Raw genomic sequence first — 15,701 nt, 5'->3', positions numbered from 1 at the left:
TGGTCTTTATATATAGAATGTTTAGGATTTAGCCAGAGTGTGAAGTTTGGGAGTCTTGAACTGTGACATGGCTGTGTTGATTTAGAAACATAGAATCTTAGAGTTGGAAGGGGTCACAAGGGTGATCTAGTCCAACCTCTGCCTTACAGGAATACACAACTAAAGCATTCTTGAGAGATGGCCATCCAACCACTGTTTAAAAATCTCCACAGAAGGAGAATCCCACCTCCCCCACAGTCCATTTCACTGTTGAACAGGTCTTACAATAAGGAACTTCTTCCTACATTCAGGTGGATTATCTTTTTTTTTAATTTGGTAATTTGAATCCATTGGTTTATGTACTGATCTTTGTAGCAGCAGAAAACAAGCTTGATCCATATTCTACACGTCATTCCTTTAGATAAGGAATAGGCAACCTTTTTGAGCCGGGGGCCAGGTTGCTGTCCCTCAGACAACTGGGGGGCCGAAGCCGGGGAGTGGAGCTTCCACCCTCTGGGGGCGGGGCCGCATGCCAGGGGTGGAACTTCCACCTTCCGGGGCCAGGCCTCCTCCTCTTTGCTGGCCCCTGACGGGGCCCCAGGCCCCATCAGAGGCCGGGAAAGAGGCAGTGGGGGTCACCAGCGCTGGAGGCCTCCCCCTCTTTGTCAACCCCTGGCGGGGCCCCAGGCCCTGTCAGAGGCTGGCAAAAAAGCTGGTGGGGGCCTCCAGCGCTGGAGGCCTCCTCCTCTTTGCCGGCCCCTTTGCCATCGCTGAGGCCCTCCAAGAGGGCCCTGGCCGCTGCAACGGGCCTCCCAGAGGCCTGCCGCCGCCACCAGAGCCCTCTTGGGAGGCTCCTGCGACGGCATCGGGCCTCCCAGAGGCCTGCCGCCGCCGCCAGAGCCCTCTTGGAGATGTTGGAGACCTCTTGGAGACCTCAAGGATGGTCTCCAAAAGCAGCAGACAGGTAGATTAGATCCATATAGTTCTTGTACAACTTCTGTTCATTTCAGTGAGGCTTGTGCAGCAGAATGTCTGACTCAGAGTGATCCTCTGTCATAAGCATGAAATGTCATGTTATATCCTCTTTGGGTGCCATGGGACTATCAGTCTCCTAGGATATCCCTTTTGTGCAAGCAGCCAGCGTTCCTCACTTCCATCCTCCCCTGGCAATATCCAGGACCCACATTTCAGCCTTGTGGTTGAGTAGCTCTGAGGCAGGTTTTCCCTTTGCCTTTTTCTGTTTTCCCATGAAAATATGGACCTTCTAGTGCTGAGGTTAAAAAAAAAAGAGTAGGAGTGTGGGAACACAAGCAGAGTGGAAATAGGTAATAATAGCCTGCAGTTAAAACAGCACACACATGTGCAGTTGTTGGACTTAGCATCAGTTATAACGGGGCCTGGCACAGAAGCAGTCCATTTCCCCAACCCCACTTCTGAGAGGCCTTTTAGTCAGGATTGAGTATCTGCGTTTAAAGAATGTGATTAACTTAGTACTTTGATGTTGTATGCTTGAACCAGGCTCATTTGCTTTGAGGGGATATTGGCTAACAAATTTGTAAGTGTACAGGTGGCCCGGACTATTTTAAGCTTTGCCTGTCACTCTCTGTATTCCATGTAGCTGTGATTATGGTGCTGTATGGAACCAGAAACATGAAAGATTGGCTTCTGTTCTTGGCACTTCTGCAATCAACATAAATGTCCAGAGCAGGTTGATGTTCATGATCATTAACCTCATCATACTGGCCTTGCTAAAGCTGCTTATTTGAGATGAAGATGGATTATGGGAATCTGGGTGTTCTAGTCTGCAAAGCGAGGGTCTGGGTGTGGTGAACAGAACACAAGAACATGTGTGCATTTGTGGAATGGGAGAAATCTGTATACACAGAGTGGTAGATATTCTTGTGTTGGCCTTCTTGTCATCACTGCCCCCACAACACCCGACTCACCCTATACTGGAGATGGAAAGAATATTCTCAGTTATTTTTTTCATTGTCAAAAAATTAGTTTCCCAACCATTGGGAAATCCCATCAGGAAGAATAACAAAGCAGCTAAACTTTTGTGCAGGTTGTTTTTGTTGTTGTGTGCCTTCGAGTTATTTTTGATTTATGGCGACCCTATCATAGGGTTTTCTTGGCAATATTTCTTTCTGAAAACTGCCCTTTGAACTTTCTTGAGCTTGAATTGCAGGAGAGAGCCCTGTCTGTGGGAGTGACAGTGCTATTTCGGCTTCTGGATGAATTTATGTGACAGCTGGGCAAGTACCTGAGTTGTGCTAGTCCTGGCCACCTGAAGCCACAGTCCCCCAAGGATGCATGGCATATAAACAATGCATGGTGGTATTGAGGCACATCCCTCTGTTCTCTTGCCATATTCTGGCTCTGTCTGGCCAAGGTATCGCCAAAAAATCTTGACAGAATGGCAGACATGTAAAAACTTCTCATATCTGCTGTGCCTGAGACTGAATCTAAATGACTTTCAGTCCTCCGCGCAGGGACATGTTACTCCCCTTCTCACTTTTCTATGTACTTCCACTCGCTTACGGCTTTACAAAAGGGACACCACCACCCCAGTCTAAAATAGATTTGCATGTAGCAAAATTGCCCTCCCACCTCCTAGATGGCACAAGGAACTTTTTAAAATAAAGAAGTTGGATCATGGGGTACAGTACTCTGAATTTGAGGGATGTTTGCACCCCTGACCTTTGAATTGCCCATCCCTGCTGTGCAGTAAGCCATAGCATTTTCCACTGCCTCCTTATTGTGAGGAGAGTTAAGGGCCAAACCTTAAGGTTCAGTTTAATTTAGCAAGTTCATTAGCATTAGTGTTAGAATTTTGAGATGTTAAAAGGTACATTTAATTAAAATACATTTAACAGGCTGATAAATTGTTCCTTTATTTGCTGGGTTTATGGTTTTTATGTCTGTGTTTGCCACTGGACTTTTCCATTCTTCTATGGGGTTGGGATTTTTTGGGTGGGACAGGAGGTGTCAGTGTCTTTTTCTTTTAATTTAGGGCTTTTCCCTCTTCTCCCACCACAGAAAGTGCTACTTTTGAACTGGGAGCTACGTGGATCCATGGTTCTCATGGAAATCCAGTGTATCATCTAGCAGAAGATAATGGCTTACTTGAAGAGACGACTGACGATGAGAGGAGTGTGGGCCGTATCAGCCTGTACTCCAAAAATGGGGTGGCTTATCACCTCACCAACAATGGTCAAAGGATTCCGAAAGATGTGGTTGAAGAATTCAGTGATTTATACAACGAGGTTTGTATTGGATGGCTTCAGATATTCATCTGGCGGGATTAGCAGCTAAGGCTAGAAAAGAAACTGCTAATACAGTCTTCCCCAACCTGATGCTCTCCGTCTGTTTTGGATCGCATGTTCCAATACCCCAGACTTTTGGTCTTGTTGGCTGAGAGTTGAAATCCAGGTATGTCTGGAGAATATCAGATGAGACCCAGATAGTTTACTTCCCCTGGCAGTAGTTCTTCAAGGTCTCTAGCAGGTTGGAGGTTTTCCCCAGCCCTGTTATGGGATATCTTTCAAACTGGAGGTGCTGGGCATTGAATCTGAGACTTTCTGCAAAACACACGATTTGTCACTGAACTAGAGTAGACTCTCTGAATCAGTTGTTCAATGATAGTTTACCCAGCAATTGTTTCCATGGCTGTGCTGTGTTCAAGACTAAGGAGTTTATCACACGTGAGGAATTTCTCTTAATTCTGAATGAAAAGGAAGTGAGGCCAGAATGCATTCACGTAAAGTCGCTAGTTTAGCGAAATTATGTGAATGCTCATTGCATTCGAACTGGCTCCCCATTGCCCAAAAACAGCATGTCATTGCTCGTATTTGTGTGTGTCAGTCTATCGCACAATGATGTGAAACTCCATGATTGCGCTTGGACTGACTTCCCATTGCCCGAATTTGTGTGTAGTAGGTTAAATCCCATGATTGTATTCAGATTGCCATTAGATTATACTTCCAATTTCCCTTGTCTGATAAACTCCTAAAAAATTATAATTTAGGTGCTCTGAAAGTATTACATATGTTGAATTACAATACCACCCCCTGAGTTGAATACATCCATTGCACAACAGCCAAAAAAGTACAATCGCATGTATAAAGGAGCTAGGTTTGCTAGAGTGAAAATGTGGAAGGCATTTTCACTCTATAATAGTTGTGCAGAAGAGAGAAGTTCAGCAGCTTTTGCTTGTTACGTGATAACCACACCTACTGAAACTTCTTTTACACAACCATTAAAGATGAAGGAGCTCTCTTCTGTTTCCTGTGTAAGTAAAGGGAACTTGTGCATGTGTGTGACACCAGCAAGATTCAGGCTATGCAGATTTGCTTGATGCAGCTCTACGTCATCCTCAAAAGGGACCTGGGAAAATAGATTAGGTGGAGAAGCTTAGACTTGTGTTCAGTCACACAAAGACAGCCAGTTTCTACCTCATGCTACAGTGAGTTTTGCGTTCATCTGTTGTATGAATTGGACCTCAATGTCCCTTTCCTTTCCTTACCGTTTCTTTTTTGTGTTGGGTGATATGCAGCATAGTTCATGGCACATTTATTTGAAGGTAAGTCCCCCCAAATTTATTTGTTTATTACATTTTTTACATTTTTCCTTTATTCTGCAACATTTTTAAAACATTATTTATTTATTTGACTTCTGTGCTTCCTTTCTCCCAGAAAGGGACCCAAGGCGGCTCACAAATAAAAATGCTAACAAAATATCACAATAAAACAATTAAAAACATCAGCTAAAAACCAATATAAAATTACAAACATTAAAACCACAACAAACCCACAATACCCAACCCATATAACAAATACCCCATATATAAAGCCATCCCATGATCACACATTAAAAGCCTGCCTAAATAAAACTGTTTTTGCTTGCTGACTAAAGTCAAGCAGGGAGGGGGGCCAGTCTTGCTTCTTGTGGAAGGGCATTCCAGAGGGCGGGAACAGCCACTGAAAAAGCTCTCTCTTGTGTCCTCACTAGGTGAGCTTGTGATGGTGCTGGGACTGAGAGAACCTTCTCCTGATGATCATAGGGCTCTAGCAGGTTCACATGGGGAGATATGGTCTCTCAGTTAGTCTGCACCTAAGCCTTATAGGGCCTTATAGGTCATGACCAGCACTTTGAATTGAGCCAGTGAAGCTGTTCCAGCAGGGGGATTATATGCTCCCTATAACTGGCTCCAGTCAGCATTCTTAAAGTGGTATTTTGAACCCGGTGAAGTTTACAAACAGTTTTTAAAGGCTGCCCCATGTAGAGTGTGTTACAGTAGTCCAAATGGGAGGTAATCAAAGCATGTGTCTCCATAGCTAGATCTGACATCTCAAGGAATGGATGTAGCTGGTGCACTAGTTTTAACTGTGGAAATGCACTCCTGGCCACTGCTGAAACCTTGGCACCCAGGCTCAGAGTAGAGTCCAGGAGCACACCCAAGCTATGAGCCTGAGATTTCAAGGGGAGTGTAACCCCACCCAGCACAGGCAGAGTTCTTATTCCCTGATCTGCCTTACGACTGACCAGGAGCACCTCTGTCTTGTATTGATTAAGCTTCAATTTGTTTGCCCTCATCTAGTCCAAATGACCAAGGAAGCAAACAAATGTAATTACAAACAAATAAAACAAAAAATGTAAAGCCATCCCAATAATCAGTATGCATCACAACAGTTTTAAAGGCCAGATTCAAGTGTTCTCTATTCCCAGGTTAATCTGCCTAGACTCCAGCCTTAGTATGATCTATCCCATATGCTCAGGTCCTCTGGGGGACATTTACATCAGTTGTCCAGAACTAGATTGGCAACTGTCACCCAGAGAACATTTTCATCCGCAGCCCTTAAGATGTGGAATAACTTGCTGGAAGAGATTTGACAGCTAAACAGGCTGTCTGAATTTAAAACAGTATTAAAGACCTATCTCTTCTGGCAGGCCTACCCATTTGATTTTGAAGTATTAATTTTAAATTGGTACAGTATATTTTAATCTGGATTATTTTAATGTGCAATGGTTATTTCAGTCCAATGATTATGTGTTTTAATTTATGTGTTTAATGGCTAGTTATACATTGCATTTTAATCTGCTATACCCTGCCTTGAGCCTTGGGAAGAGGTGGGTAGGAAAACAACAACAACAACAAGTGGTTCAAAGTCTTGAATTTCCACTCTGCCTGTCAGTGAAGGGTTACGTTTGGAAATGTATTAGTTAGAGCCTCTTAGAACATTCTTAATGCCACTTGTGGTTCCAAGAATTAGTGTCAGGCAGTTGATTCAAAGTTCCCATTCCTTCATTGGGACTCTGGAGGTGCAGATTCAGACCAGTGTATGAGGTTTAAAAATTAGGCATTCCGCACAAAGAGCAGTAAAAACATGATTATGGCTAATTTTGCTTCTGGCCAATTGTTAACTGGGTTTTAATGTGGTTTTGCCTGTCTTGTGAATACATGATCTACTTACAATTGCAAGCTGCTTATGAAAGCTGAGCAGCTTTGTATTGAGGACAAATTTGTAGCAGCTTTTAGAAATTTCTGCTAGATGAAATTTTGACTTCATTGAATTGGGGAGTATTGGCCTAGCCAGACTGTTGTACAATAGGGTGGAAAGAGATTGGGGGAAAACATGCCCTTAACCCTCTTATGCTACAAGAGAAATTCTAGGCCTGTTTTTAATACCAATGAGTAGACTCACTGAATAAATGGGATTTACCTACATGTTGACTCACAATTCAACAATTGATTCAGTAAGCTAATTCTGGTTGGGACTAACCATTTGTCTTCCAACCTTTGTCTACATCAGAAGTGAGAAAGTGTGATCTGTGGGCTGGATACAGCCCTGGAAGCCCATTTCTCTCACTCAAAAGCTCACTCTGTCCCCCCAAAGTCAGGAAAACCTCCCCAAATTTAAGACACAGCTTTAAAATCCATATCATAAAAAATTAAAATATAATTACCAGTAACTAACAATAATTTCTTAAAAAAGCAAAACCATTAAAAGAAAGCAACAAATAAACAGTAGAGCACATTCAGGAAGGCCGTCAAAGGTGCTCGAGATTATATTTCCGAGGATGGAAATGGCAAACGGAGGGTCTCTTGCCTAAGAAAACTCTGTGAAGTTAATGGGGTCACTGTGATTTGACAGGTGACTTGAAAGCACATACGCACACAGTCCATAATGGTATTCAAAACGTGCTGAATTGTGAGACTTATAACTCTTTAGGATGTTCCACCTTGGTGACTTCTTTAGGAACTCTGCTATATGGCCTGGAAGGCATAAAGACCATGTGGTAGTCATGTTTGGATGGATGAAAAAGTGGTTGGCTGAGGAATAGTATTCTTCATGCTTGACCTAACACCTCTTTGGTCTGTTCCTCTTCCTTGTATTGGGACAGGTCTATAACCTGACTCAGGAGTTCTTCCAGAGTGGTAAACCAGTCAATGCTGAGAGCAAGAATAGCGTGGGTGTCTTCACGCGAGATGTCGTGCGCAAGCGCATCAAAGCAGATCCGGATGACTCAGAGGCAATCAGGAGGCTGAAGCTCGCCATGATCCAGCAATACCTTAAAGTAAGACAGTATTCCTGGAGGTTTGTTGGGATGCTGTAGTGCATTGTTGAGACATTTCAGCAGCTGTGAATAAAGCAGGACATGTGGGTAGAATACACTTGGCTGTTCCATTGTGACTAGTTTAGGCCTAAGTTATATTCTAAACAAATAAGAATTCACTTTGCTGGATCACTCTTAGTCCAAGGGCTTGTTTTATTAGTGTTTTAGCTAGATGCCTCTGGAACCTTGACAAGCAGTTATGAAGAGATGGCTCTTCTCTTCTTTTTTGTCACTAGATCTGGTGTACATTTAAAATTAAAAAAATAACAAATAACAAAAACAACAACAACAATTTCTTCTTACCCATCTCTCCCTATTGATTGAGGTGGAAAACAACACATTAAAATACAACACATATCAGTAAAAATACATAACATCAGTTTGAAAGAACATATAAAAGCAAAAACTTATTAATGAAATTAGTCCATAGTTTAAAATTCATAATTTAAAAATCATCAAGATAGACTTGTACAGCGTGGCCGCTCCATGCGCAGGCCCACCATATGTGGCTTCTGGTTTATGCGGAGGCCGCACTGCAATCTATTGAATGGTGCGTGTGCTTGTGGTGCACGTGCGCCGCACTGCCACAAGCACAAGCCCCATTCTATTGAATGGGGCTTGAGCTTACGCGGTATTTGCCTTACACAGGCGGGTCCGGAACGGATCCCCACATAAGGCAAGGCTCCACTGTACTTAATATGATCTTTATTGTTTTTGAGATAAAAGGAACTAAATTGACTACGATGTTAACTGACTCATTGGCTATAGTGAATTTAGTTCCTTTCCCCACCCACTGTAGTGCATTTAGCAGCAAACCACAATGTTCCTGTTCTATATCATCATCACTAGGGGATCACCCTCCATGATGTTCTCTGACTGCTTTACCATAGGTGGAAAGCTGCGAGAGCAGCTCCCATAGCATGGATGAAGTCTCACTCAGTGAATTTGGGGAGTGGACCGAGATCCCCGGAGCCCACCACATCATCCCTTGTGGCTTCATAAAAATTGTGGAGATCCTGTCCTGTTCCATCCCAGAGTCGGTCATCCAACTGAACAAGCCAGTCAAGTGCATCCACTGGAACCAGTCCATCAGCAAGGAGATAGAGCGCGTGGCTGACCACAACAGCGACCACATGGAGGAAGATGCCGGCTACCATGTCCTTCTGGAGTGTGAGGATTGTGAGTTCATTCTGGCCGACCATGTCATTGTAACAGTGTCCTTGGGGGTCCTGAAGAAGCATCATGAGCACATGTTCTCCCCCCGGCTACCAGAAGAGAAAGTCATGGCCATTCAGAAGTTGGGCATTAGCACCACTGACAAGATCTTCCTGGAGTTTGAGGAGCCCTTCTGGAGCCCTGAGTGCAACAGCATCCAGTTTGTCTGGGAAGATGAAGCTGAGGCTGAGAGCCTCACCTACCCTGAGGAACTGTGGTACAAGAAGATTTGCAGCTTTGATGTTCTCTATCCACCAGAGCGCTACGGCCATGTGCTGAGTGGCTGGATCTGTGGAGAAGAGGCCCTGATCATGGAGAAGTATGACGATGAAACTGTGGCAGAGACCTGCACTGAGATGCTGCGTAAATTCACAGGTTTGTGAATCCTGGCCTTTGTTTGTGGTGTGTGTGTGTGTGTGTGTGTGTGTGTGTGAGAGAGAGAGAGAGAGAGAGAGAGAGAAGGTTTGAGGAAGAAGAGGAAGGGAAAATACCAAAAAAATGAGTTTTCATTTTTTCTTCCTTCACATTTGGCATCTGGCATAATTTGATGGATTACTAGGCAAACCTTGTTCTTAGCTGGTCTCCCAGCTTCAGATACAGGAGAACAATAAATATATCAAGCCTTATTCTGACAGGCAGCAGTTTTCCATAAACTTTTGTCTGCCTAGTCTGGGAGACATCTGCTTCAGTCAGCCAAAACTAGGTGAATGTTACCCAGAGGATATTTTCTTTGGCTACCCCCAGACTGTGGAATGACCTGCTGGAAGAGATTTATAAACTCAAGACACTCAGGCGGGATATAGACCGCCCATTTGGGGCGGTCTGGCCCCGCCCCTTGAGTATAGGGCGTCAGTGGCTAACAACCGGCAGCCGCTGGCCCCGATCCGCCGCTTTTCGGGCTGCGGGGAAGCAGCAAACGCGCTTCCCCGCAGCCAGAAAAGGGGTGTCCCTGGGGCTTCAAGCCCAAGACACCCCGCGCGGTGGGGAGCAGAGAAAGGGCTGCTTGGCCCTCCTCTCATTTAGTCCGCTGGCGCAGCCGTCTGAAGGCTGCGCCCAGCGGACTAAACCCGGAGGGAGCTCCGAAAGGGAGCTCCTTCCTGCTCCGTGTCCAGTGCGCACTAAGCGCCCTGGCACGGAGCTACTACGTCATGGGACGCGCCGCCCCGTCTAGAGGCGGCGCGGCCATGACGTACTCACGGGCGGCGGCCGTGGCGGAAGGGCCGCCGCCGTTTAGTGCGTGTTCGCCACGCACTAGGGTTAGGGCGGTGCGGAAGCACTGCCTTTCGTAACCCTAGTGTGGCGAACACGCACTAAACTGCCGGTGTGTAACCGGCCTCAGTTTAAATCAGGCAGTAAAGACCAGTCCTTCGTGACAAACCTATTGTCAGGGTGTCAATAGATGTGGGGTTTTTTGGCGCAATATTTGCAATTCATCTCATTCATGCATGCAAGGTTGTTATTCACACTATGACCCACATTTATATTTATCATTGCAAGTTCGGTTGCTCGCATGTGCAAGCATTGGAATAAAAATGGACTCGACAATTCAAATGCATTTGGAACACATTCAAGGCATGCAGAGTTTTATCCTGGGTCTGTTCGCATTGGTAATTCACATTACCGATGATACAGATCTTTTTTCAAAACTTGGGGGAAAACCCGATATTGACAGCAGAGATTCAGCCTCGATTCATCCTGGAATATTTTCATAGTGTGAATAACTTCTCATGTTGTTGGACTCAAATTCCCATCAACCCCAGCCCATGTGGTGACTCAGGAAGGCCATAGGTTCCCTATCACTGCCTTTATGACAGGGGAGTTTCTTGTTTTATTTACTTAACTTGTTCCTCTCTAAAGTTGAGAAAGATGTGGATGGCTCATGCTGTGTGTGTATGTGTGTGTGTGTGTCTGTTTGTCTGTCTGTCTGTCTGTCTGTCTGTCTGTCTACGTTCCTTGGGCCGAATATATGCAGAAAGAATTCCTGGTTGATGATAGACCAAAGCTGAATTAATCATGTAACTGTCTTAATGTCATGTACATCCATTTGATTTTCTCTTGTCTTCTTCTGCCTCATCCCCCAAGGCATTATTGCCTAGTCTGGGGAAACCTGCTGCAATTTATGTACTGAACACTATTTCTTCTGCCTGTGTGTTGCGCTCCCAGTACACTTTCATCTTCAGTTATGAGGGCTGATGCTGGTTTTGCATGTCTTTTCCAGGATTTCCCCACAAGAGCATTTCTGAAACTTTCTACAGGCAAGAAAACCTTTTTCTACCTTTTGCTGGGGATTCTCAGTGGGATTCACAGGTGGAGGGTACTCAGTTCACACAAGGAGATGACCAAGCCTCACTAGCCTCTGGATAAATGCAGTGCCCCTTTCCACCCATTCACCTTGGAAACGCCTGGAGATCTGGCCTCCAGGGAAACCTGTCCATCCTTACCATTTGAAAACAGCTGCACTTGCTGCTCTTGGAAGAGTTATGCCAGGAACTTTGCATGGACTCTGGGTTGGATCTAAATTCTGTGATGTTTAGCATTCATGACCAGTTATTCTTGGTGCCCCTTTCATTGCAGAAATGATTAATCTCTGGGGCTTTGATTTCCCATACAAGTTGGCAGAGTGGATTATTTGGATTTACTGCTGGACTTGAGCGGCCTATGAACCATTGACAACTGCGGCTCTTTGTAAATCTGATTAAAGTGGTGCCTCATTCAAACAACTCACTGCCTTGTACACAAGCTTTTGTGGATTTAAATTCTCTCTATTAGGCGCCTGGATTTCAGGGGAGCCGGGAGCTTTCCAGTTCTTAGGATGGTGGTAGTTTTTGGCCTCCATCCTAACACCATGAAAACTCACTAATGCACTGTCTGTCTCTGTCTGTTTTTCTGTTTTCCTAGGAATGCATTTAGCTGCATTGTAAGTCTCAGCTCTTCCTTTTGTTCTTTCCATGTTGTAATTTTGCTCAGATAATTTCATCACTTGAGCATGGAGTTAGGAAGCACTTTAGATCTGGGGCTGCCAAGTACACCATGCCTCCCTGTGTGTGACTTTAGACACTAAGTAGGGTCATACTTGGTTAGTACTTGGATGGGAGACCACTGGGAAGTACTAGGTAGAGCCAGCGTATCCTGGTGGAACTACAACATAATCTTGTCTAGAAACTTGGAGTTCTGCTACTGGCAGCTCGAATTTTTGATAGCTTCCTATGATCTTTATGATTGCATTAGCCCACAGTTTACGAAATAGCCACTCCTCTCATCCATAGATTCTTTATCCATGGATTCAGCTGTCTTGAAAATATTCAACTCTTGAAAATATTTTTAAAAATTGTTATCTGAGGGGTCCTGGAACCAAACCCTAGAGCAGTGGTCCTCAAACTGTGCTCTTTAAGGGATTTTGGACCTCAGATCCCAGAATCCCAGACTATTGGCCAACATGGCTGAGGTTTCTGGGAGATGAAGTCCAAAATCTCTTAAAGAGCATGGTTTGGGGACCACTGCCCTAGAGGATACCAAGGGCCCACTGTATATCTCTTCTCTTCTCTTCTCTTCTCTTCTCTTCTCTTCTCTTCTCTTCTCTTTATTAGATGTATACCATGCCTTTCTCTTTGGATGGGATCCAAGCCAGCTTTATCTATATCCCCCCTTTCTCCCTGCACATGCCCTCGGGTCATGGTGACCCCGTGGATGAGATATCTCCAAGACCTCCTGTCCTCTACTGCTCGACTTAGGTCCCAAACAGACCAGCAGCAAGTGCTGGCTTATGGGTGGTGTGGTATTTGGATGATGCATGCCCCAATGTTGCCCTCCAAGCTGGCCTCATGCCGCTTGCCCAACCAGTGGGTGGGCAGCATGAGACATTTACATACCGCACACCACAGGAGTGCTGCAAAGCTGTGGCTGTGGCTGAAAGGGTGCTCTTTTACCACCCCTTTTTGAGCCAGCAAATAGCTGGATCAGGGCCGCAGTATGCTGTTGCCGCGGCCCTGATGCGGCACTCAAAGGGGCAGCATCACACTGCCCCTTTAGGGCTGTCTGTTTTGGCACTTAGTTTCTGCAATTTCAGGCCAGTGACCTCCCTGATTGAATCTGCCCATGTGGCATGCAGCCTTCCTCTTTCTACTGCCCTCCACCTTTCCTAGCATCATTGTCTATTCTAATAATAATAATAATAAATAAAAACTTTATTTTTATCCCGCCTTTCCGCAGATCAAGGCGGCGTACAACAGAGGGGTTACATCCCCAGAACAGACAAATAGCAATAAAAAACACCACAATATCAATATCAATAAAAACAACAACATCAATATGCAATAACATTTCCAAGCCAGCAGTATTAACAATTGTGGCAGCAAAGGGGGGAGGGAGGAGGGAATCACAATAAGGGCTATTGGGGGTAAGCCTGTTTAAACAAATATGTTTTCAGCCCCTTTTTAAACTGGACTAGGGAGGGGGTTGAGCGGAGTTCATCGGGGATCGAGTTCCAGAGCTTAGGGGCCGCAATTGAAAAGGCCCTTTGCGTGGTGACAACTCATCTAGCCCCTGGAACCCTTAAAAGATGTTTGTCCCCCGATCTGAGAGTGTGGGGCGGATTGTATGGAGAGAGGCGGTCCTCTAAGTACCCTGGGCCCAAGCCATTTAGGGCTTTATAGGTAACAACCAACACCTTGTATTGCTCCCGGAAGCGAATGGGCAGCCAATGAAGATCTTCAAGTACTGGTGTTATATGGCTGGCCCTGGACGATCCAGTGACCAACCTGGCTGCCATGTTCTGGACCAATTGAAGCTTCCGGGTATGGTACAAGGGTTGCCCCATGTAGAGCGCATTACAGAAATCCAAACGAGAGGTTACCAGAGCGTGCACCACTGTTTCAAGGTCCCCCCGGCCCAGGTAGGGTCGCAGCTGGCGTATCAGCCAAAGCTGATAACAGGTGCTCCTGACCGTCGCATCCACCTGAGATGTAAGGTGAAGCGACGAGTCCAAGAGCACCCCTAAACTGCGAACAGAGTCCATTAAGGGGAGCGTAACCCCATCAAGGACTGGTGGACAAACCTCCAAACCTGGACCTGGGGAACCTATCACGAGTAATGAGTCACGACTGCCTCTTAAAAATGCAACACAACTTAAAAAAAAAGGGGGCTCCACAATTTGGAAGCAGACACTCAGAAGTCTTTCTCCCATATCCTTACCAACTGTGCTTGTGATGGTAGTGGAACTGAGTCACATTCATTTTTTTGTCCTGAGGAGATGCCGATTGCCCTGCTGATGCATATTGGGTTTGTTGTTTCCATTTTGTTTTGGGTTTATGAATCTCTTTGACTGATTGTAACCCCTTTGTTATTCACATGTGCCATCGTTTCAGGATAAAATGGAGCCTCCTCCATTCCCTTGGATGATACAGAGCAATCCAAATAGATTCGGAAGCTTATTCACTCTGCCAAAGATGCAGATTGATATGGATCTTTCAGGAAAAGTCAGGAAAAAAACCCAGTATCGGATATCCTGGGTTAAGTGGGTTTTTTGCCAACCACCCTCTAAAGTGCATTCAGAAAGTGTGTTAACTACAAGGATTCAACCCAGATTCATCCTGGATTATTTTTGTAGAATGAATGGGGCCTGAGATAAACACCTTCCCTGCAGAAGTTAAAGCTTGGGCAGGGTCATAGAGGAAGATATGGTTTCTCTCTCTCTCTCTCTGTCTGTCTGTCTGTCTTTTTTTACTTGAAAAAGTTGATTATCAAAGTAAAACTTTACCAGAAATATGTTTTTAGTTGTTGCTAGTTGCTGTCAAATCAGCTTCAATTTAATGGGGATCTTATGAATGAGAGACTTCCAAGAGAACTTGTTGTTAACAGCACTTGCAAACTTAGGACTGTGGCTTTCTTGAGTGAGTCAATCCATCTGTAATGGTTTTCCTACTGGCTTTCCGCTTTTCTTGGCATTATTGTTTCTCAAATGAATCATGTTGCCTTCTCTTATGTCCAAAGGATGATAGCTTCCATTTATTCATTTTAGGCTTCTAAGTGAAGTTCAGGCTTAATTTGCTCTTGGATCCATTAATTTGTCTTTTTGGTGGTCCAAAGTACTTGTAATACTTTTGCCAAGTATCAGATTTCGAGTGAGTTGACTTTTTCCTGTCTGCTTTATTCACTTTCTGGCTTTCATAATCATACCAAGAAATTGGAAGTAATACTTAATATGGATGATTCTGACTTTGGTATTCAATGATATATCTTTTATATCTTTGGTATTAATATGTATTTACTTTTGAGGATTTGATTTAGTTCCTTCATAGTTATCTATCTAGTTCTTTGTCTTCTTTGATTTCTTGACTGCAGACTCCATTTTGGTTTAGAACTGAGCTGAAAGTATAGAAAATCTTCACTGTTTCAGTCTATCACCAATTTAAAGTTATATAAATCTTCTATTGACATTACTTTTTGATAAGATTCTGTATCTATGGCTTGAAACAGTTCTGTTGCTATGCAGTCTCTTCCAGGTGACTTATTCATTCCGAGTGTTTGGAGAACAGCTTTCACTTCACTTTCTAAAACTGTGCATTCTTCATTAAAAGGACCTTTCTTGAAAGAGTCTGTCCTCTTTTCATCTGTTTCATCTTGTTTTCTGTCTAAATACATATGTTCAGCATGATAATACTGCTACCTGGTTCCGTATACTTGTAAAAGGCTATACTGTATGTAGAGGGTGTATATGTAACATAAATGAAGATATCTCATTATGTATGTATATGCAAATACAGGTATTTGCATATCCAGAATCCAAAACACCACTGTGCCAAGCATTTTGGATAAGGGAGATTCAGCCTGTATTGCAATTGCCTACCTGAGCTTTAGATTTATTCAGGAGACACCTTGCAAATAATAATAAT

The 15,701-nt window shown here is 44.3% G+C and overlaps 2 protein-coding genes across 8 annotated transcripts in view; one reads left to right on the top strand and one right to left on the bottom strand.

The window, feature by feature from the left end:
* The window catches only part of PTPRA (protein tyrosine phosphatase receptor type A), a 604,614-nt gene that overhangs the window by 418,251 nt on the left and 170,662 nt on the right, over nucleotides 1-15,701 (bottom strand). The gene's annotated exons all lie outside the window — the stretch shown is intronic.
* SMOX (spermine oxidase) overlaps nucleotides 1-15,701 on the top strand; it is a 53,095-nt gene that overhangs the window by 33,256 nt on the left and 4,138 nt on the right. For 3 of the 6 annotated variants that reach the window (XM_042466825.1, XM_042466822.1, XM_042466823.1), the window contains exons 3-6: nucleotides 3,019-3,245; nucleotides 4,535-4,561; nucleotides 7,384-7,557; nucleotides 8,487-9,186. In XM_042466825.1, the coding sequence (XP_042322759.1) occupies nucleotides 3,019-3,245; nucleotides 4,535-4,561; nucleotides 7,384-7,557; nucleotides 8,487-9,186 (1,128 nt within the window). The remainder of the gene's footprint in view (nucleotides 1-3,018; nucleotides 3,246-4,534; nucleotides 4,562-7,383; nucleotides 7,558-8,486; nucleotides 9,187-15,701) is intronic. The other 3 variants (XM_042466827.1, XM_042466824.1, XM_042466826.1) reach the window with 2 other exon arrangements.

The sequence above is a fragment of the Sceloporus undulatus genome, chromosome 5 (genome assembly GCF_019175285.1).
Source record: "Sceloporus undulatus isolate JIND9_A2432 ecotype Alabama chromosome 5, SceUnd_v1.1, whole genome shotgun sequence".
Classification (NCBI taxonomy): domain Eukaryota; kingdom Metazoa; phylum Chordata; class Lepidosauria; order Squamata; family Phrynosomatidae; genus Sceloporus; species Sceloporus undulatus.
The sequence above is the reverse complement of the archived record's forward strand: the minus strand, read 5'-3'. Positions and strand labels throughout refer to the sequence as shown.